Source organism: Perca fluviatilis, chromosome 19 (genome assembly GCF_010015445.1).
Source record: "Perca fluviatilis chromosome 19, GENO_Pfluv_1.0, whole genome shotgun sequence".
Classification (NCBI taxonomy): Eukaryota; Metazoa; Chordata; class Actinopteri; order Perciformes; family Percidae; genus Perca; species Perca fluviatilis.
This window is the reverse complement of record NC_053130.1, coordinates 21,283,677-21,305,196: the sequence shown is the minus strand read 5'-3', so window position 1 is coordinate 21,305,196 and position 21,520 is coordinate 21,283,677. Positions and strand designations below refer to the sequence as shown.

Here is a 21,520-nt window from a genome sequence, read left to right as displayed (position 1 = left end):
ACCTTTCTGAGAAGTTGCTCCATTGTACTGTACTGATGATGACAGAACAGGAAGATGTTCCTCAGAGGATGTATGATAACAATGTGAAAAAAGAGACCACCACAGCACAACAGTTTTATTAAGTGAATTTCCTGTGTGTTTAAAAAAAAAAGGCAGTTTAGATCCAATGGTCTTCTGTTGTTTTGTTCAGTCTTCAGATTATATGCTGAATATAATGTATGAAACATCTTCATAAGGAAATGGCATGGTAATGGATTGTAGCTTATAGCTACAGCTATAGTCTTTGCAAGAGTGGTGAAGAATCTTCACTTCAAAATGGTGGTGTGCCATGTAATCAGTCTTATCACAGAGTTGTGTACTCTGACCCAGGGTAAATTAAAGGTTGCGTCCTCTGCAATCCACCATGTTCTTTGTTGGTATATGAGTGACTGTGGCTTTAAGTTCATTACGAAAGCTGACCCATGTTGCAAAAACTTTTGGGATTGCTTAACACAGTCTGAACCTGGTTCCTAATGGATTGGCTAAACAGAAAAGCTCAAAGCTTTATTACCTACTGTTCCCCGAACACCCTGTAATTACTGAGTCATTTTTGACTTTGATTTTACTTTTCTTTTTTAAATTGTTGTAATAGAAGAGGTTAAATAGTTAGATGATTGGCAGAAAAAGGAAGTTGAAGGCCTTTGTTCAGTTGAAGTACTGTTTTCCCATAATTATATTGTTGTGTGCATAATATTGCAGTGTTTTTTACAAATTCATAGTGGAAAATGATTTCAGCATAACACAGCATGTGTTGTAAAAGCGGTGAAAGTAGACCATCCTTACTCGTTACTTTAGTGTAAGTAGTGAGCCAAAGAAAGTCTTAATAGGCGGTTTTATTATATATATATTTTTTTTATAAAGAATGTGTGGATCTCCTTTTACATTCCATTATGATGGCCTTGTTAAATTGAACAACCACATATATCAGATCAGGGAGCTCCAGCTCTAACTGCTGACATTGGCCTGTCTGGCTTGTGGAGTTTACTGCTTTATGCAGTTTTGTGGTGGTTGGCTTGAATAATTAAAGCTGCACATGTGTGTTTCTTCACCTGCTCACCCCCTGTGTGTTTTTGAAGGAGGGATATTCCCGGGAGTTTGTAGTCTTGGGTCTGACATTTCGCTAATCAAACATAGGTGGTGGCTCTGAATTTGAGATGCAAATGTAAACGCCCGCATGTGCTGCGGCTGCCTCCCTTCTTTTGTTTTCCTGTCCTGTTCCGACTACTTATAACTTTCCTTTTTGTGATGTTTCACATCATGTAGAGATCAGGGTACATCTCCATGGCATCTATTTGTATCCCCTATGCTTCCGACTTTACAGCTGTCACTATTTTACAAACTAGGGTCAATGTATTGAAGGTAATGTCATGGCATCAACAAAAAGGCAGAGCCGGTTGAGATCTGGTTCTGCATACCTAAAAATACATAGTTTGAATGTAAATATTTTGAGTTTCTACCTCAGTTTTTCCTTCATACACCTGCCTCTGCGTGTGTGTGTATTTACAGAAGTTGCATATGGGCAGTGTGTGTATTCTGTTGTGGCGCCCCTCTGTCTACTCCAGTTATTGTTTTACATCTCTTGATTGGTCACAGTGGTTATGCACTGACTCTATAGTGCGCAGACCCCCCCCCCCCCTTCCTCTTTTTCTTCCCTGCCCCTCTCTAACCCCCTGACTGTCCCTGTGCCTGTCTCATGTTTGACGGGGTGGACGCAGGACGCAGCCCGTTAGGGCCAGCCTCATTAGGGCCAGCCTCATTGAAAGCAACACTGAAGTGACCGTTTCCTTGATTGAGAAAAAGGTAGAGGAAAGCAAGGCTGTGTCCCAATGGGTCTTTGTCTCGTCACCCCTGACAGAAATAAAGGGATTTATTTATTTAATTGATTGCAGTATGACAACAACGACTCTGGCTGACCATCTTGTGTGCAAATTATCAGGATCTTCTAGGATGTGTGGACCTGAATGGGGATTGTATTGTCAGTTTACCAAAATTGTGTTACCAGTGCCAACCAAGAATGGTGCCACAGAACTGTAAACAATTTAGTGTTCAGTTGTAATACAGTATCATCAGTAGAACAGCACTGGTAAAGGGTAAAAATGTAAACTGATGCACCATGTGAATCAGAGTTTAATACTGGGCTGTGTACTTGAAACCGCTCAATCCATGAATAAGCACGCAGCTCAGTTTACTAGAGCTTACTAGAGCTTTGCTATTTTTAAAAGTCCTACTTTATCATCCGCTCACCATGGTTACTTGTTGCAAAAAAAAAAGTTTGTTGAAACTTTTAAAGTAAACTTCATTGGAGCAGGAGATGTAACAGAGGCCATGCACTTGTGTGGCAACAAAACGTGTGTATGCATTCTTTATAGTAAGTCAAATAAAAACTTGTTTGATGTTGTACCCTGAATTATTGTAACTAATTAGCTCTCGGTTGTATTGTGAAAGTCTGGATGCTATAAAATTTCATTTTGTTTGCACTGCATATTTAAAACTTTTCTCATACTGAGAGTTGGTACAAATAGGCCTATGAGAAATGTTCTTATGGGTCTATTTGTTTCAAGACATTAAACCTAGACGCTTAGGAAAAGTTTGCTTATTTTGTTGCATTGTAAAAAAAAGAAAAGAAAAAAAAGGTAATAATTTGGCACTGAAACTCAGGTATTGTATTAGTGCTAATTAAGCAAGATTTTAAATTGTAGTTACTTTTTTTTTTTTGTGCCTTGTTACCCAAAAATGTGAATATTTTAGAAGCTGCTGATGTTGAATCAACATCAGTAAGTGAAAGACAAATAGAAGAGGCTGTGATGTAAGATATAGCAAACCTTTTAAGAGCTGCCAAAAGAAGTAAACTTGTTGCCGATCTTCATGTTATAATACCGTTAATCACTGCGTGAATTCACTTCAGTTGATTTACGCCAGAAGCTTCAGTAAATATATTTTTATTCTTTGAAAGCAAGGTACTTCCAGCTGTCTTCATGCTGTTTTCTTTGGCCATGTGTTCCCACTGTATTTTATGTGGATACCTATGAAGGAGTTCATTAGTTTGCTGTGATTCAGGATTGAAGGCTTTTGTCACTTGGCGTTCCTGCAGGGCCTTACTGCCGCGCTCGGTTTTCTCTTGTACACAAAACTTCATTTGCAAATACAGGAGTAGACCTGTTTACATGGGAGGTAATCTCACACAGCACATTACTGGAAGGGCTCATGTTGAGTCTTCAACTGAACTGTTGAAGCCACATTCATTGTGCCTTCAAAAATATAGAATCTTAAACAAAATCCCCTTTTTTGAAGAATGTATTAGAGGGATTTGGACCCTAATGTAAAAGCAAATAGGCAATTAGTGCTGCTTTAGATTTTTAAAAGAGTATGAGATTGTTGCGTATTTTGTGTTGAGTGTTTGTACACTGAACTCAGCCACATGACCCAAGAGATAAGGTTTCAGTGTTGGCTGGGGGCTGGCATGTACTTTTGAAGGCCTCACCTCTGTTGACAGTCAAAGTGCAGTCCTGTGTGTTCGAGTTTAAAGTTTAAAATCGCCGTGTGAAGTTAATGTATCTGATGAACATCACAATATCCATTGTTTTGTTGGCTTGTTTTTTTTCCCCCTGACTGTTAAGTGATTGCATTAGTCAATGCATTAGGTTTCGACTTGTTTGTCAGCAGACCATAAGTTACATGCTGGTGGAGTTCAGAGCTTGCCAGAGTAAATACTGCTGCTTCAATGGACGCTGCCTCTCGCTGCTCGAGTCCACTGTTTTGGTGTAGAGCGGGCCTAGCTGTCTCTGGGTGAAGTCTGAATTTGTTTTCTGAAAATGAACTTCCTCAACAGGCAGGAGGTGTTTCCTTTCCTCCCGGTCCTCTGTTTAAAACTGTGAGGTGAATACTGAGCACTTCTGAAACATGACTAGAGCAAAAACAACTGCTCCTTTGTATGAGCCGAGTGTGGGGCCAATTGTGATGCTTTGTGCAAGCTTTTTAATTTGCTTTCACCTCGGGCACTGAGTAGATCGTTTTAATCCATTGAGTAGTTTGATTTGAAAATGTATCATTTAGACGTGCTTTAACAGTAGCCTGATTAGGCTTCACGTTAATGGATGCTTTATTTGTTATGACATAATTTGACCCTCCCATTTAAAAATTTGGAATAGTCTGTGTGTGTGTCTCTCTCTCTCTCTCTCTCTCTCTCTCTCTCTCTCTCTCTCTCTCTCTCTCTCTCTCTCTCTCTCTCTCTCTCTCTCTTCTCTCTCTCTCTCTCTCTCTCTCTCTCTCTCTCTCTGGCTCTCTCTGGCTCTTCCACTCTAACTCAGCCCCCCTTTGTCTCATTCACATTTTTAGAGCTCCAGCCAGACTGGGTAGTCCCCTAAATATCAGTTAGGGTTTCAAATAACAGCCCTCGCCATGGGGCTTTGGAACACACCTTTGTGTATCTATGACAGAGGTGTAACTGGTTTGTGTCAGCTGGTTTATTTCTTTTGAGGAGGGTGTGCATGAGTACATCTGTGCATTAACTCACAGCAGTTGCATACATGATCTCTGCAGTTTTTGTTCTGAAATCTGTTACTTACATAAAAATGATAAGTTTGTATGTATTTTTTTTTTTTACCGAACAAACAGCTTTTTGGTGCATGGAATTGGTATTATAAAGTATGCCTTAGTGGCACTTAGTCAGTACTGCCATGGCATCCAGGTTGGCTGTGGCCTATGCCACTGCTCTTTGTCAGACAGGTTTGTGGAGAACGGCAGCAGACTGCTGGCCTCAGCATATTCCGCCTGTATTGATCTCCCCACATTAGCTCTCTCTTCATGCACAGACATGAGCACAATTGCTTCCCTTACAACATTGGCTGCCGTGGCAACTGAGTCCTGATCGTGAGATCTGTTCCAGAAAACATCTCAAACCAGTACCGCTTCATTTTGATGCTGCTATCATCTCCTTTGCATACCCTCGTACATATTTGACACATCAATGGCTTGATTTGCCACTTAAAGCCATCTCCATATGTCTTTGTGTATTTTTGAATGGGCTAAGTGCTTAACAGGATAAAAGAGCAGTTTGAAGGGGGGGGGAGATGTGCCTTGGCACCTGCTGTTAGTGCCTGCCGGTTTGCACATGAATATGATGAGGCTGGCGGTGCGTGGGGCTATTTTAACTTGCAGATGAGCCACCAGGTCAGCACCATTGTAGCTTTGGTGTATTTTTAAGGATGCTGCAGTCAACAGGCCAGTCTGGCTTATTAGCTCCCTCTCCCCTCTCCACACTAGCATCCCATTATTCATTGCAATCCCAGCAGCCTCTCTTTGATGCCTTTTCATAAGTGCAGTGATAACTGCGATCATTGCAACAGCAGTGGACAGTGGTAATTGACCAGCTGCAGTCACTTCCTTGCCTTGCATCCAGCCAAACACTTCCTGCGTTTGGCTGGATGCAAGGCAGCTTTCTCATCGTCCATCCTCATTCTGTTGATATTCAAATGACAATCTTCTGGAGGAGATACTCCAAAAAGGATAAGTGCTCTCTGGCACCTAAAGGGCCCAGCTGAGAGGTCATGGCTGTGAAGATGGACTAAGGTGAAGCTCTCTTGTGCTTTAAGGTTAATCAGTGGTCTGACACTTCACCTAGGCTGTGACTCCTTCTCATTTCCGTGCCACATATCTGAATCAGGTTTACAGGCAGTCACTCGTAGCCTGTTGAAGAAGAAAGGACAACCATGTGGAGTGTTTACAGTTGACTCTGGCTCCAGAAAACACTTTGACTAGGCTACACCTTTTTAATCAAATGAAAGAACCTATGCAGTCGAGGCCTGTTAGGCCACACCTGGGTTAGCTTGTTCAACCTTTTATGTTTGTCATCAGCATATATTACACCCACCCTCACTGGGGCCTCAGTCACTGAGCTGGTAGATAATTTCAACTGTAAAATTACGAATGTTATTGATGCTATTGCTCCCACTAAGGTCAAAGCTGTCTCTGGTAAGAAAAGATCTCCATGGAGAAATTTTATAGGTGTGAGAACAGAAAAAAGAGAGTGTCGAAAAGCTGAACGCAGTTGGCGAAAATCTAATCTCCAGGTCCATTATAACACTTATAAAGAGAGACTTCGCATTTATAATCTGGAACTAAGAAATGCAAGACGGTCCTTTTTCTCTGACATTATCGCCAGAAACAATAATAATTCACGTGCTTTGTTTGCTACTGTTGATAGATTAACAAACCCTCCAGTACCGGTAGCATCTGAACTGTTGTCTACCAAGGCTTGCAACGACTTTGCCTCCTTCTTCACAGACAAAATTCAGAAAATTAGACAAACAGTCAGTGCTTCCATATCAAGTACAGGATATGTGTTGTCACAGTATGCACGCAAAACAAATTCCAACATGACACAATTTCATACGATCAACCTTAAAAACCTGGAGGACATTATACAACATCTGAAAACCTCCTCCTGTTGCCTTGATATTCTACCAACAGGTGTTTTCAAAAATGTTTCGAAGTGTTTGGCTTCTGATCTTCTACAGATTGTAAACACATCTCTGCTCTCAGGTATCTTTCCACAGGCCCTGAAAAACCAGTCATCAAGCCACTCCTAAAAAGAACAATCTAGACACGACACTATTGAGCAACTATAGGCCAATATCAAACCTTCCATTTTTAAGTAAAATCATAGAAAAAGTGGTTTTCAACAACTCAACCTTTTCTTATTGCTAAACAACAGTTTTGATGCCTTCCAGTCAGGTTTTCGACCACACCACAGCACTGAGACGGCTCTTGTTAAAGTCTTTAATGACATCCACTTAAACACAGATAGTGGCAAAATTTCAGTCTTAGTATTACTTGATCTTAGTGCGCCATTTGCATACAGTAGACCATGACATATTGCGTGACCGATTGGAAAACTGGGTTGGTCTTTGGTCTGGCTCAGTACTAAAGTGGTTTGAATCCTATTTAAAGAATAGGGACTACTTTGTGTCTATAGGTAATTATACATCTGAGCATACAAACATGATGTGCGAAGTTCCCCAAGGCTCAGTTCTGGGGCCTCTTCTGTTCAATATCTACATGCTTCCACTGGCTCAGATTATGGAAAACAACAAAATAATCTTACCATAGTTATGCAGATGACACACAAAATTTTACATAACCTTATCGCAGGGAAAAATATGCCCAATACAACAATTAAATATGTGCATTGAACAAATTAATGATTGGATGTGCCAGAACTTTCTTAAATTAAATGTAGAAAAACGGAGGTGGTTGTTTTTGGAGCAAAAGAGGAACGATTGAAAGTCAGCGCTCAGCTTCAAAACGACAATATGTTAAAACAACAAACAAAGCCAGAAATCTTGGTGTAGTCATTGGACTCAGACCTAAATTTTAACAGCCACATTAACATAATTAAAAAATCAGCATATTATCACCTTAAAATATATATCAAGGGTTAGAGGACTTATGTCTCAGCAAGATCTGGAAAAACTTGTCCGCGCTTTTATCTTCAGTAGACTTGACTACTGTAACGGTGTCTTTACAGGTCTCCCTAAAAAATCAATCAGACAGCTGCAGCTGATTCAGAACGCTGCTGCTCGAGTCCTCACTAAAACCAGGAAAGTGCATCACATCACTCCCAGTACTGAAGTCTTTACACTGGCTTCCAGTGCCTCAAAGAATTGATTTCAAAATACTTTTACTGGTTTATAAATCACTAAACGGTTTAGGGCCAAAATACATTTCTGATCTGCTACTACACTATGACCCACCCAGACCTCTCAGGTCGTCTGGGACAGGTCTACTTGTTGTCACCAGAGTCAGAACTAAACAGGGGGAAGCAGCGTTCAGTTTTTATGCTCCACATATCTGGAACAAACTCCCAGAAACCTGCAGGTCCGCTGCAACTCTGTTCTTTTAAATCTAAGCTAAAGACCTATCTTTTTGATGTTGCTTTTCTTTAAATAATCTATTTTATTAACTTTAATTTCTTATACTGCACTGTAACTTTTATTCTTATACTGCACTATCAATTTTATTCTTGTTTTAATTTGTTTATTAATGTTTTAAAATTGTTTAAAATTGTTTTCTAACTGCTCTTTAATGTTTTATGTAAAGCACTTTGAATTGCCCTGTTGCTGAAATGTGCTATACAAATAAAGCTGCCTTGCCTTGCCTATATTGTAACACAGTCATGGATCTAGACTTGAATAAAACTCCCACAGCAACAGGCTAGAGTAGGGCCTCATAGAACAGCCTGGGATCCTTGTCAAATGGCATCCTAACTCATCCTTTCTTTCTCTCTCTCTAGCACCAACACAGATATATAAACACTTCAAATCTGCTCTTAATTGTGCCTAAACACATAATTATTTTCAATAGCATTGGATATTTGGCCTGTGGACATGACTAGCCTAATTCAGAAAATATTTTTGGAAGGATAAATTATATTTTCCTTGTCTGTCTGCACAGTCCCCCTTTCTATTTGTAAATTCGTTCAAAATATGTGTAATTTCAAGAGATAAGTTTCTGTGTTTTGGAGCAGAGGCTTTCTTTTAACACAAATGGACAGTTCTTTCGCTGCCTGACATATCTGATTGCTCTACTTTGCTGAGAGCTGTGATTCATCCTAGACTCAGGATAACTTACATGGCCTGCCTCACTACCACTGAGTCTCAGCTGGCTCACTCTCTCTGTTTTCCTCTCAGTCTCTTGAACCCCATTTCCACCAGTCAGTTAGTTTTGTTTCACAGTAGAACAGTTATTTTTGCCTTTCCATTGTCAAAATGTGTTGATTGTGCAAATAGAAGCACTTGATTCCGTCCTGTTTTTTTCATTACACCTCTGTTGAGTTACCTAGCACGCTGAGTTGATAAAATAAAGGTTGGAGCTAGATACACTGCAGTCTGTGATTGGTTCAGACGTGTCTCTGCATTGTCTCTGCATCTGCACAGTACCGTCAGAGGTGGAAACGCAAAACAGATCTTTTAGGTACATGTATGTCCGTATGGTTTACATACTGTTCTAAAGCTACTAAACCAGAAGTGTTTGATGGAAATGCGACTTTAGACTCTCTTACTCATTGTCTTTCTCTGTACTTCTATAAAAGGTTCTCCCTATTGCTTTGTCCTTTCCTATGTTCACTCTGCCTGTCCCTTTGCCTTTGGCCTGGAAAGCTCTTTGACTTCCTTTTGGTTGGTGAACAAATTGCAGAAGTATATGCGGCTCACAAGGAAATTTCAGTGGTGCTGACAAAAAAACAGACAATGGAGGATTGACACGCAGAATGCAGGACAAAATGTAGCCGACATGACGTCACATACAGAGCAGACATGATGCCCTATTATGACAGAAATTTGCACGAATAAAGAATGAATTACGACCCTAGATTTAGAAGTCATTCTAACCCAAAATAGGATCAGTCCACTATATGTTTATCCCCTCATTGAGAGCTGAGTGGTTATTTAGTAAATGGCCTAATGCCTCCTCCTTCCCCCTCATGTCCTCGCTGACTGGCGTGCGTGCGTGTGCGCTCCTGTCTCACCCACACACACACAACACTCTAGAGTTTGACCCAATTCTTATCACAGAAATGAAAACATATGCCTATCCACCACCGCTCTCTGTGCGCCTTTTCCTCTCCTACCTTCCAGCTGTACTCCTGTCTCGGTCCGTATCCAGCACATCCTAGACCACCACCCCTAACTGGGGAATCTGGTGAGCAGCAGCATTTCATCACAGGGTGGTTGTCTGTGGCAGAGCTTGCCAGCATGGGTTATTATTTTCTTAATGTATCTATATATCTTGTTTGTGGGATTTTTGCTCTGAATTAAAGGGATGGCATGGTTGTCATGGTGACACCCAGGACATAAAGCTTATTGTGAGCTGAGCCAAAGAGTGATCTCTTTGTACTCTTGGCCTTACCAACCAGTTTGCAAGACCATAGCTTGCATTATATGGTTTTACAGCGTTATTCAGATTTTTAAAGATATTTTTGGGGGCATTTTTATGCCCTTATTGACAGGACAGCTGAAGACATGAAAGGGGAGAGAGAGGGGGAATGACATGCAGCAAAGGGCCGCAGGTTGAAGTCGAACCCAGGCCCGCTGCGTCGAGGAGCAAACCTCCACACATGGACGCCCGCTCCACCAACCGAGCCATCCGGGCGCCCAAGAGTTATTCAGATTTATTGGACACAATTTTATTTTCAAATCGGTACTTATTCACGTATTTTAGCCTGCTGAGATGTCGAACTGTCTTTTTTTCTCTGCCTGTAATTAAAATCATAGCTCAATATTGGGTTCAACTAAACACGTTGACAGGATCATTGCTGATGGCATGCCAACAATTCTTCCTCTGAGTCCATGTAAAGTAGTATCACTGTCTTATCAATAAGGGTACTTGGGTGGAATTGGTTAATGATACAGAGCTTCTGGCAATATTGAATTTCCTAGTGCTGTTAAATGAGTGACGACTCCTGGGCCTGTAGCCTCTTTACACTGCTTAATCTGGCATGTGACAAATTGAGACTTGATCCTGGCTGAATGCAGATCAGTCTATAAGAGCCATCCACTCGGTAAGATGGAGGCCATCGACTCATTCCTGCAGTCATTGGATGGTTTCATGCTCATTTACACATAACCAGCAGCTGGTTCTCATCTGAAACGAGGTGGGCGTCAAGGAGTGGCGCCTTAAGTTGGTTCAGTTGCTTGAGAGGACCTCCTCGAAAGTCCTCGGCTGGAGTCAAGAGGAGGGAGAGCTGAGAGCCTCTCTGTCTTTGCCAGGCGTGGAGGAAAGGGGCAGTGAGAGGGCCAGGAAGTGCAATAGAGGCAGACAGGCACAGCCGAAGGGGGCGCGCCCCCAGGGAAGACTTAGGAAAACAAGGCCAACGCCCGGGAGAGCACATCATTCCATTATGTCGCATCCAGTTATTTCATACTGCCAACTTTGTTTTGAAATCACTTCACCAACAAAAACTGTGATTTTTGTCTCCATACTGTTTAACATTAACAACCTCATCTCTCTTCTCTCTCCAGACCTCTTTGATTTAATGGGTCCAATCATTGGGATGTCACCAGATAAGAAAACGGAAATTCCGGGTATGCAAGAGGAGCGGACAGGGCTCAAAGGTGTTTGTGGTGTGGGGACACTGCCTGAGGCGGAGTGTGCGTCCAGTCCGCTGGCGACCAGTGTGGATCGTACTGGAGGTACTGAGGATGAGGAGCTCACCAAACCTCAACTGGCTGCATGAGAACCTGCTTCAGAACTTCACTTTGGGAGGTCCGGAAGCTCAGCCCAGTGGCAGTCCCCTCTTTGACATAGAGGGAGACTACGGGTCCAGCCAGGGCCCGTCGTCCTCCTCCTCATCTTCGCCACACAGCCGAGGCAGGGAGCGGGACTCCTTGAAGTCTAAGCCCCCTTTCTCCTTTTCTCTCCTCATCTACATGGCCATTGAGCAGTCTCCCAGCAAATCTTTGCCCGTTAAAGAAATCTATGGCTGGATTCTGGAGCACTTCCCTTATTTCTCCAATGCTCCCACTGGCTGGAAGAACTCGGTTCGTCACAACTTGTCCCTGAACAAATGCTTCCGCAAGGTCGAGAGGAGTTTGGGAAAGGTAGGTTATTAAACGGTCTCCTAACTTTCATGCACTTCACACAATATGTAAACGTAGAAAACTGCACTGTTTAGATCATGCTTCTGGTAACAGTTGTCATCAGATCATTTGATGATGTAAAATTTAAATTGCCATAGGCCAAAATGTGTCTGCTTTGTTTAGCAAAACGCTGTTGGTGAACAGTGTGTCGCAGTGTGGCAGTGTCCGGGACTGTAACACAGCCGCGGGGACCTCCTGACTCTGCTGCGATAAGGCTGGAATACAGTCAAGGTCACATATACTCCTTTTTCAGGAAATGCAAACATAGCAGACTAAGATAGGACTTTATCTCCCGAAGCACTACACAGTGGTGCAACTGTTTGAAACAGGGAGAAAAGCATCCAATAGTTGGAAACGTCAAACTGTGAGAAGGTAGCAAATTTGACCTGCAGAGATGAGTTTATAGGAAGAATCTTTGTCAGCCTGGTCCTGGCAGAGTAACATGTGACTCATGTTCATTTGTGTTTGTGTTTAAAAAAAAAAAAGACAAAAAAGAGAGAAGTTGTCCTCATATGCGCATGCCTGTGATAAAAGGATAGACCCATTCTGCATATTCAGCACAAACCTTTGTGAACTGAAAGGGAGAGGAGTAAAATGTTAGTTGTGAAATTGTTCATTTACTTCCCAATGGTTGCGATTTCCATTTAGCTTTCCAACCTTTTTTCTTTGAAAATGTGGTTAGCAACATGAAAAGGTACAGAAATGAGCAAAACGGGTAGCTCTAAATAAGCAGCGCTCAAAGTTACAGTTCAGGAGTTCAACACACATTAAGTCAGTTTATCTGCTTTATCAAGACTGGGCATGTGATTTGATCAGTTTTGATTGACTGTGGCTTGGTAACATAAGCAAACAACCCCAAAGCTATCATCAGATTTTCATTCAAATGTTGCTAAATGCGGATAGTAATACTCTTTAAGCTTTTTAGTTTATCTGCATAGTTTGCATGTGTTGTGCAAGTTTTGGAGAGTAGCAGGAAGGTTTCTATCTGTGTCAGACGCAACCTTATTTGCATGTTACTATACTGATCCAGGGAGCGTCACGATGGCAGACATATTGAGCTCCAGTATGAGATCAGACTTGTGACCGGTAGAGCCCGTGGTGCCAAGTCTGTGCCTGGCTAAGACCTCATATTTTCCCACCGTGGGAGAGGATGGCAGTTAGCACTCAGCTAGTACTGTAGCAACATGGTACGCTGCAGACCGCTCAGCATGCAGGTGCACAGCGTGACCCCTTCGTCTGCTGAGACACCAGCACCAGTTTCACATGACACTGGCTGGTGGTTTCCGTTGCCATGGAAACATTTCCTTCTTCCTGCATCAGCGCTGGTTGGTAATCTGAGTCAAGGTTATTCTTCTCCCCTCCCTCCCTCCCTCCCTCACTCTACTCTCCTCCCCAACTGGGCAATACGCCGCCATCAGATAAAGTGACAGTTAACACACTCCCGCACACATCACCAACAGACAAATTCGTTCCTCACACAGTGCTGTGGAGCAGCTATTTCCTCCTTTTGTTGAAGCTGTTTAGGAATTCTTAGTTATGCATTTGCTTTTTTTCCACTGCTTTGTTTATGATTTGATGCCATTTGGGCAAAATGAGACTTACTGTAATGGAACTTGACACATCACTATGCTGCTTTCAATGCAATCTGCTGTATGCAGTGCTGACAGATTTTGGCTGCCCATTGACAAATAATTCTGTGGAATTAAAAAGGTAAAACAAAAAAATATATATATATATTATTTATTTATTTATTTATTTGAATATAAAAAAAATTTCAAATATTCTGCTGACCAACAGATGGTAGTGGTAACGGGCAAAGAAGCGTTTTTGAAGAAGATTTTTCTTACTTTGTAACCTGGGCTAGAAGTTTGACTGTCGCTGCTCTTTCCTACAGACCAATGGAAAAGGTTCTCTTTGGTGTGTTGACCCAGAGTACCGCCCCAACCTGATCCAAGCCCTTAAGAAGCAGCACTTCCCTGCCGCACATGCCTTCTGCACACCACCCGCCTCCCCACCCAGGTAAACTGTCATCAGTGAGTCACTCTCTGGATGTTGTGAATTCTGAGTTTGTAATGTGTGTTGCAGGACATTGTCAGCTGGCACACCAGCTTAGCCAAATCAGTATTGCGTATTCCATTTACTCATTGGACTTGGCATTGTTAATAAAGCATATCCTAAGAGGTTTTTCTTTTGTTTTAGTAGTCTGTATTTCTATTCCTTTGACATTCAATCCATTCGATCTTTTGGCTCCTTAATGGCTGTTTCTGGTTGTATTTAAATGTCAGTTAGTGGTGCAGTTTTTCAGTTTGTCTCAAAGCTTTTGAATTGCCTTGTTGCTGAAATGTGCTATGTAAATGAACTTGCCTTGCCTTTAAATAACTGAAAGTTTTGAAGAGTCACATTTTATTTTTCTTTACCTCTCCTTTGCAAACTCCAAATCTGACCCTTCATGTTTTTTGTTTACCTTTTGCAGTGCCTCCTCACCCCCTCGCCATCTCTTTCTACAAGGCTGCTCATTCAAAGGTGAGACCGAAGAAACACATATCTCAGTTTTTCAGTTTGGATATGTGCTTTAAAAGCAGATGTATACAAATTCAAATCAGTGCAGTTTTTTAAGCTTGTGTTTGTGCAGTATTTTGATTATTTTGCCTGTTCACATTTCAGTCCCAGGACATTCAGCATCACTGTGCTTGTATCCTCAACTCTTGGTTTGATTTGTTGCTTTTGAGTCATTGATGCCTCATGTAGACCATAATGTTGAGAGCTCCCAGTCAATGTATCAGCCTCCTCTCCCCCCCCCCCATCTGCCTCTTGGATTTGTAACCTTGACGACAGGCAGAGGTTCTGCTGGTGCTGAGTGTCGAGCACTCAGTCTCACTGTAATCATTAATAATTTAGAGCCCCAGAAGTGAGCTATGAGGCTTTTAGACACTTTGTCAGGTCTGAAAAGATCGGATGCAATATCAGTGGCTTCCATTCATCCTCTGGTTTTTTTCGATAAACCTTCTGCATATGCAATCCATTAAGTAAGCATCGATTGGAACACTATGTCTCTAGTTTAAATTATTGAAGTAACCCAGTCCTCCCAGTCCTAGCAGAGATGCCATGCTACCATGCTTTCACACCTTAGGACTGACCATCATGCATGTTCTCTCCTCTTCCAGAGTCTGACATTGATGCTGCCACTGCCATGATGCTCTTAAACTCTGCCCCTGGGCACCACGTTGACCCATGTAAGAGAATCCACAAGCAGCCATACTGTCACCCATTCTTCCAACTCTTTGTCTCCTACCTGTGACATAACTCCCTGCCATTGCTTACGTCTTCATTTATTTTATGTGCTTTAATTTGTGTTGCGTACCTGTTCTTACACGCAAAATGTTGGTTCTTGCTCAGGAAAGGTTTCAAGAACATTACTTATACCGGATTGGCTACAATATTTCCTGCAGACATTCCTTTAAAGACCTATCAAAGGAATAGTTCAACATTTAGAAAACACTTGAGCCAGCAGCCGGTAAGCTTACTTTAGCACAAAGACTGGAAATGGGGAGCGGACTGTTAGCCTGGCTGTGTTCAAATGTGACCGCTACCAGCCCCCTTCCCCCCCACCAGAAAACAAATGAGCATATTTCCCAAAATGTTGAACTATACCTTTTTAACACATGATTTATTCTAAAATGTTTTTGGAGAATATTACACCAACTTAGGTCAGTTTGAGAAAGTGCTTTAGTGCAGGGTCTTTCTAAGGTAAATCACTAATTTCATGTGTTTTTAAAATGTGTCAAGTTCAGATTTTTTTTCTAATCAAACTTATTAGCTGTTATTGCTTATATTTTAAATTATTTAGCCTGTACTTAATTAGTTTGATTCAATGACTGCAGAAGCCTCTAAGGATAATTGTAGTGTGATTGAGTTTTGCCAATATTTGTACTTTTCCCCGTCAATGGTCTGCTTTAACATGCATGAAGCAAGATATTTTTAGATTAGGTTTTCCCTCTTGGGCTGAGACAAGTCTCGCTTCTGCTTTATACTTGTAAACAAAGCGAGCTGAAGCAACAGTATGAGTTTTAATGTGTCTGGGCTTTTCTTGTCTGCTGGTTTACTGTAAAGTTAAATTAGGATTTACTTAGTATCAGTCACAACCCATTTAAGCCAACTGAAGCGAGACACTCAGTCTGTAAAAATGAGTTTTTCGTGACATGCAATTTTAAGAGCATTTGTCACGTTGAATATGTAAAAGATGCGTAAAATATCTTTTTGCATTTAAATGTATCCTTATCACTCTTTTCATCTTCTGCTCTCCACAGGCAATTCTGACAGCCCGCTGGACCTCTCCCGACCCGACTCGGTCCTGGTGAGCAGTGATCCAAAGCAGGACCACAACTACAGCAGCGTAGCCCTGCAGCGCTGCTCCTCCCGCTCCTCCTCTTCGTCTCTTTCCTCCCTGGACGAAGGAGGCTGCGACCGCAGGCAGTCCCACCGCGCCGGCAGCGAGGGCTTCCACAGTGACGAGGACTCCGACCTCTGGGACGAGAGGGGCGTCCACCAGACGACGTCTCGACGTCCGCCCGCCATCAAGTGGCCCGCCGGTAAGAGGGCACGACGCGAGGTGAAGCCAGAGCTGGATGAGGAGCTAAAGGAAGCCGCTGGCTCCTTGCTGCACCTCGCTGGTATACGCAGCTGCACAGAGGGCTCCAAACGCACTGTCAAGAGCACAAAACTTAACAGGAAATGAAGATTATTTTTGCCTGCCCCCCCCCCCAATCAGACTCCGGACCCTGTGAACCCTAACCTATGACCCCTGATCGTGTGTCCCAGTGTGCCTCCTTCTCCTTATCTGATCGTTCATTGGCCATTTTGAGCCTTTTTTGTTTGGGATTATCCCTGTCCAACAAAACAAATGGCAATAGTATCGTTCACACAGGAGAACAAAGCCATATAGAGACTTTTGTAACTCGGGGGTGACTGCTGGGGCTGGGTTTGGGCTATGGAGAACCATCAAGAAACCTTTCCAAAATGACCTGCCTGCTTCTATTGGATTAGAAGATTGTGATTCAAGAATTTTATTCTGAAAGACAAAACAGGAAAAGCTGAAGGTTTTATAACTCAAAGCGTTGCATGCTTCCTCCTCAAACCTGTATCCTCTTCCAAGTGAATCTATTTATGAAGCGAATGAGTGCATGTTTGTAACAGACAAAACCTAACCTCCTGGTGTTATCAGTTTCTCCTCTTAGTGCTAAAGAAAGAAAAGAAAAAAGCCACTGTTTTGAAAGGAATTCTTGCTCTATGAATCCTCTTGTAAGAGAGATGCAATAATTAATCCACAACCTTAACTTTTTTTTTTTTTACTTTATTTCATGGGGGCATTTTTCAGAGTTGAGTATGCTAGTTAAACTTTACAATTAAGAGAATGAATGGAGTAGTACCATGATCTTGTAATGCGATAAACTTCTTACACATGAGCTCTGGCTCTATTTCAGGATTAGCAAGATGTGGAAATAGTATTACTCTCCCACTGCCAAATTTAGTTGCAAAGTTAGCTATACTACTTCGCTTAGTCTTGTGCGGCCATTACAGTGCTATACAAATGAAAGCTGTTTTCATCTTTTTTCACAAATCCAATGCTCATTCTGTCAATCCCTTTCATTCATCAGTGTGTTTTTGACAATTATTGTGCAAACATATATTCACGTTTGGTGACAGCCTACGCAAAGTGAACATCTGCCACGTGCTGCCAGATGTTCACTGTGTGTTCATAGGTTATCCCCCATAGATTTTATTTTTTATTTTGTATGTGTGTGTGTGTATCATAGTGCATGTCGACTTCAGCCTAAACCTGAGATGACGGTCAAGACAGAAAAGAGTTTGACATGCTCAAACAATTTTTTTTCTACTGACAATGTAGTCCTACTGCTCCAATGAATGGGATTGGTGTAATGATGGATCTCCTTGCTACAGCTGTATTGTAGGGCTGCTTGGTACTCTGGTGGCTTCTGGTCCTTTTGAACGCAGAGCTGGTCAATAGTCAGAAACCGGAGAGGACTATAAATTACCACAGCTACTCGCTCCATTATTTGGGCTTTCAGTTTGATTACACCTCCGTGTGTTCTCCTTGTCTTGTTTTTTTAACCATGTACTTTAGAAAATTAGAAATTAAGTTTGCTGATCCTGTGGCAAAGCTAATTCTCAACTTGAGGGAGGGTGTGTCTGTTCTGGTTTAAATAAATGAAAGATGCAGATCATAATGCATATTCAAGTGCAAAGAACAAGAAGGGGACAATTATAGTCATGGCCAGATAGAACTGGACTTTGTATGTGCAGTCACTCGCAGGCGAGATGTTGAAGACCTGTGCTGCTCTCGAGTTGTGCCTTCAGTTCTGGCTGGCCCACAAGTGTTTGGTCTTTGCTCTTCCTCTTAGAACAAAATAAGGAAGTGCACACTCTCTTCTCAAGCTGTGAAATGGAGTGTTTACTGTCAGTTGATTGCATGCAGTTCACTGAGGGGAAGTTGCTTGTGTAAAAGGCCACAATTCTCATTTGAGCTTTTAAAAAAAGCTGCAAACACGCTGTGTACAATACAAGGTGGCATGGAAGCCCACAAGGGTAACACACTGAAAATTGATTTTTTTTCTTCCCACAGTACCAGATCACGTTGTCACAGTGATTGTTAGTATAGCATGCATGGTCAGTGCCAAACATGTTCTTGTGCCACTGATGTAAAACTGCAAAGCACCATGGTCGCTATATTCCCCTGCTGCCACAACGCAGTTGTGATTAAGAGTAACAATGCCCTAGTTTTCTGAATCATCCGAACAGGAAATGGGATAGGCCTTTGGTCAGTACAGTGACTTAACCAATAGTTTGGTTTCTTTTTGTCACTTTAGAGTGGGAACTGCTCTAAGCAGAGTAAACTGCAGTTCTCAGAAGTAATACTTGCATACACTGGTCTTGTTTAGCTGTGAAAAAAGAACAAATTATTGTTCATTAATCATCACCTTATTTATGACATTAATTTATGGGATTATTGAATGCATACTCTATCAAACACTGGTCATTTGAAACACGTGACTAGGCACATTTATTTTCTCCCTCTGTGAACTCCTTAAGTATTTTGTTTATCTCATTTTATTTTTTTACAGCAATACACCTTTTTTTCTTTCACTACCTTATGGTGATTAAGTATTTTGCCAATGTCTATTGTCTTTAGAGCGGGTGCGTTTTTTTTTTTTCTTCAATTTAACCATGACTGCCAGGTTTTCTTGATGTTTTTGTTTTGCTTTTTTGTTAGGCTGGGTAGTTTATTAACATTGATCCTGAAACCTTTTGTTGCCAAAATTGATGTACAGCTGGGGTATAACATTTAAGATGGACACAATCCCCATGTACTGTAGAAGTGATTTGATTTTTTTTTTTTTTTTTTTTTTACATTTGTCTCATGTTTATGTTTAGATATTATGACTAAGTAGTCACAAATTGAAGATAAGCTCTCGATCTCATCACAGATTAGAATTTTAAAAAAAAATACTGCCACTCATAACTCATGCTTCCAGGTATTTTTATGGGATGTTGAAATGTTTAGAATATCAGTAAAACTTGATCAGACTCACAAAGTCCCCAGGCTGCTGCTGTGTAGTTTCAGACCTACATTTACTGTAAGTATAGAGACACAACTGCAGAGAAATTATGGAGAGACTTGTAGAGGAAAAGCTCACTCATTCTTTTTGTAGCACTTCCAAAAGAAACATTAAGTTGGTCTCAAAGTGACACTGAGTCAAATCTGTGGATGAGCTACCTAAACATTTTGGGATCCAACTCAAAACCCAGTTGCTTCATTGCTCAACAGCTGTTATTGAATATTGATTATGTGATTCTCTAAATTCTGTTGCAGTTCCTAAGGGTATGATGAACATTTAGTTGCATTTGACAAAGCTGCCAACCCAGTATCAGTTTGTGTCAGTTGTCTGCCATGTCTATTGGACCGACACACCTTTTGGTTTTGTATGCTAACCTCTGTTGATAAAATGTTTATAAGATTTATTTTCGCCAAAGATATGCAATTGCATTATATATGGTATTACAAAATATTAATAAAAACCTGTTCTTGTTATCACTGTGAGCATCTTTTTTTCCCAGTCTGAGCAGGAGCTCATCTTCAGCATTGTATCACTGCAAATAAGACTTGACATGTTTTTTTGCCCTCCAAACTCTCCTCCACAACACAAGGATGCCATCATTTTACATTAGTAGCCTACACTAGCTAAATTTTTGATCAACATTGCTACCTGCTGTGAAGGCCACAATATCTAATAATAGCTAATAATAGTATATTCTTTAGAATAGCTACCTTTCCATGTGGCTGGTTTTTCAGTTTTCACATGACCATAATAGCTGGCAAATATTTCCCACTAAGACCAGCAGTTCAGAGTTGTTTTGACTGCACAAGCTGTGCTCAGCACAACGTGTGATGGCTCCACCACACTTTCTCTTTATCTTCTTCATGTCTTTTGAATGCACCAACATGGCAGGCTGCCAGAAATGCACCTCACTTTAATGTAAATTCCAGGGCTGTGCCAATGATAGATGCATCATCAGATGTCCTAACGACACTCTTCGCTGTAAGTTAATTAGTCATGGAGGACTGTGGGATGAACACAGTGTGACCCTGAACAAGAGCTTGTCTGACTAGCCTCAGGCCCATTGGCACAGCTCTATTGTTCAATAGAGTCCTGTGTGTGTCGACTGGAAGAGGGGGGCTTCTCCCTACTGACTGCCTCAATTCAGCTGGAAATCAGAGCAGCATCACCTCCCCCCCTCCCACACGGCCCTAGCAACCACGCCACGCCGACAGTTGCCAGGCAACCAGACAATGCTGGAGCCACTGGCTGTGGTGTGCGTGTCAGAGAGTTTGTGTTTTGCCTGTATGCATTTAAGATTAGGAATAGTGAAACAGCAGCCGAGGAAATGTCTTTCTTGGTTAGAAAACAGTCAAGCAAATGCTTTTTGTGAAGATTTTGCATGTTACAAATTGCATGTTACAGCTGATAAAATAAGAACTCCCCCCATTATATTCCCTTTAAAGAAATAGTAATAGTACCGGTATGTGGTTAAAATATGAAGAGATTATTATGGATTAGGTGAACTTAATCTTGTAGGATTTGAGCAGTGATGGCTGCATTAGCAACATGTAATTTCACTTCTAGTCTAAACGAGGTCATGTGCGCTTTAAAGGGAAATCACAGAGACTCTTTCACAGGGCTAAAACCCGCCTATGATTTCTGACCTTGTTTTTGTTAATGCAACCCATACCACACTCAAACTCAGCAGTAAATAATTTAGCAGTGACATCACAGGACTTAATTGTAAATGGCATTAGGTCTAGCTAAAAGGAGCAGCAATTATGTTATAATAATGGTATCTCTATTTTCTATCATGATATTTAGACCTTTCTATAATCACCTGTACATACAAATGTACAAATGGATACAATATATTACAGGATATTTTAGGGTACACCCTCTCTGTTAGTATTTTTTTTTCTTTAAATTTGATTTGCTCATATTAATTTGTGATAGTTGTGATCCAAGCATCTATTTATCTATATCTACAGTGTTAAAATACTTGATTACAAGTAACAATTACAAGTCAAAGTATACAAAAATATAAAAGTACTCATTATGCAGAACTGTCCCTTTCAAAGTGTCATATTATTTTATATAATTATGTTATTGGAATATTATTATTGGTTTATTAACTTTTGGGTGATGCCTACCTACAACTACCTACCTACCTATCGGAGACCTTCCAACGCTAGCCGCTAGACGGCGCTCTGCTTACAATAGCTCACCACT

General features: G+C 41.3%; 1 protein-coding gene across 1 annotated transcript; it reads left to right on the top strand.

Moving 5' to 3' along the window:
* The first annotated feature begins 9,585 nt into the window (after positions 1–9,585).
* On the top strand, positions 9,586–19,779 carry foxn2a (forkhead box N2a). The gene is given in 7 exon segments (XM_039783501.1): positions 9,586–9,735; positions 11,055–11,248; positions 11,250–11,633; positions 13,567–13,691; positions 14,146–14,195; positions 14,837–14,905; positions 15,980–19,779. Coding segments are annotated over 7 exon segments (1,365 nt in total). The 5' UTR covers positions 9,586–9,620; the 3' UTR covers positions 16,408–19,779.
* Positions 19,780–21,520: the final 1,741 nt, after the last annotated feature.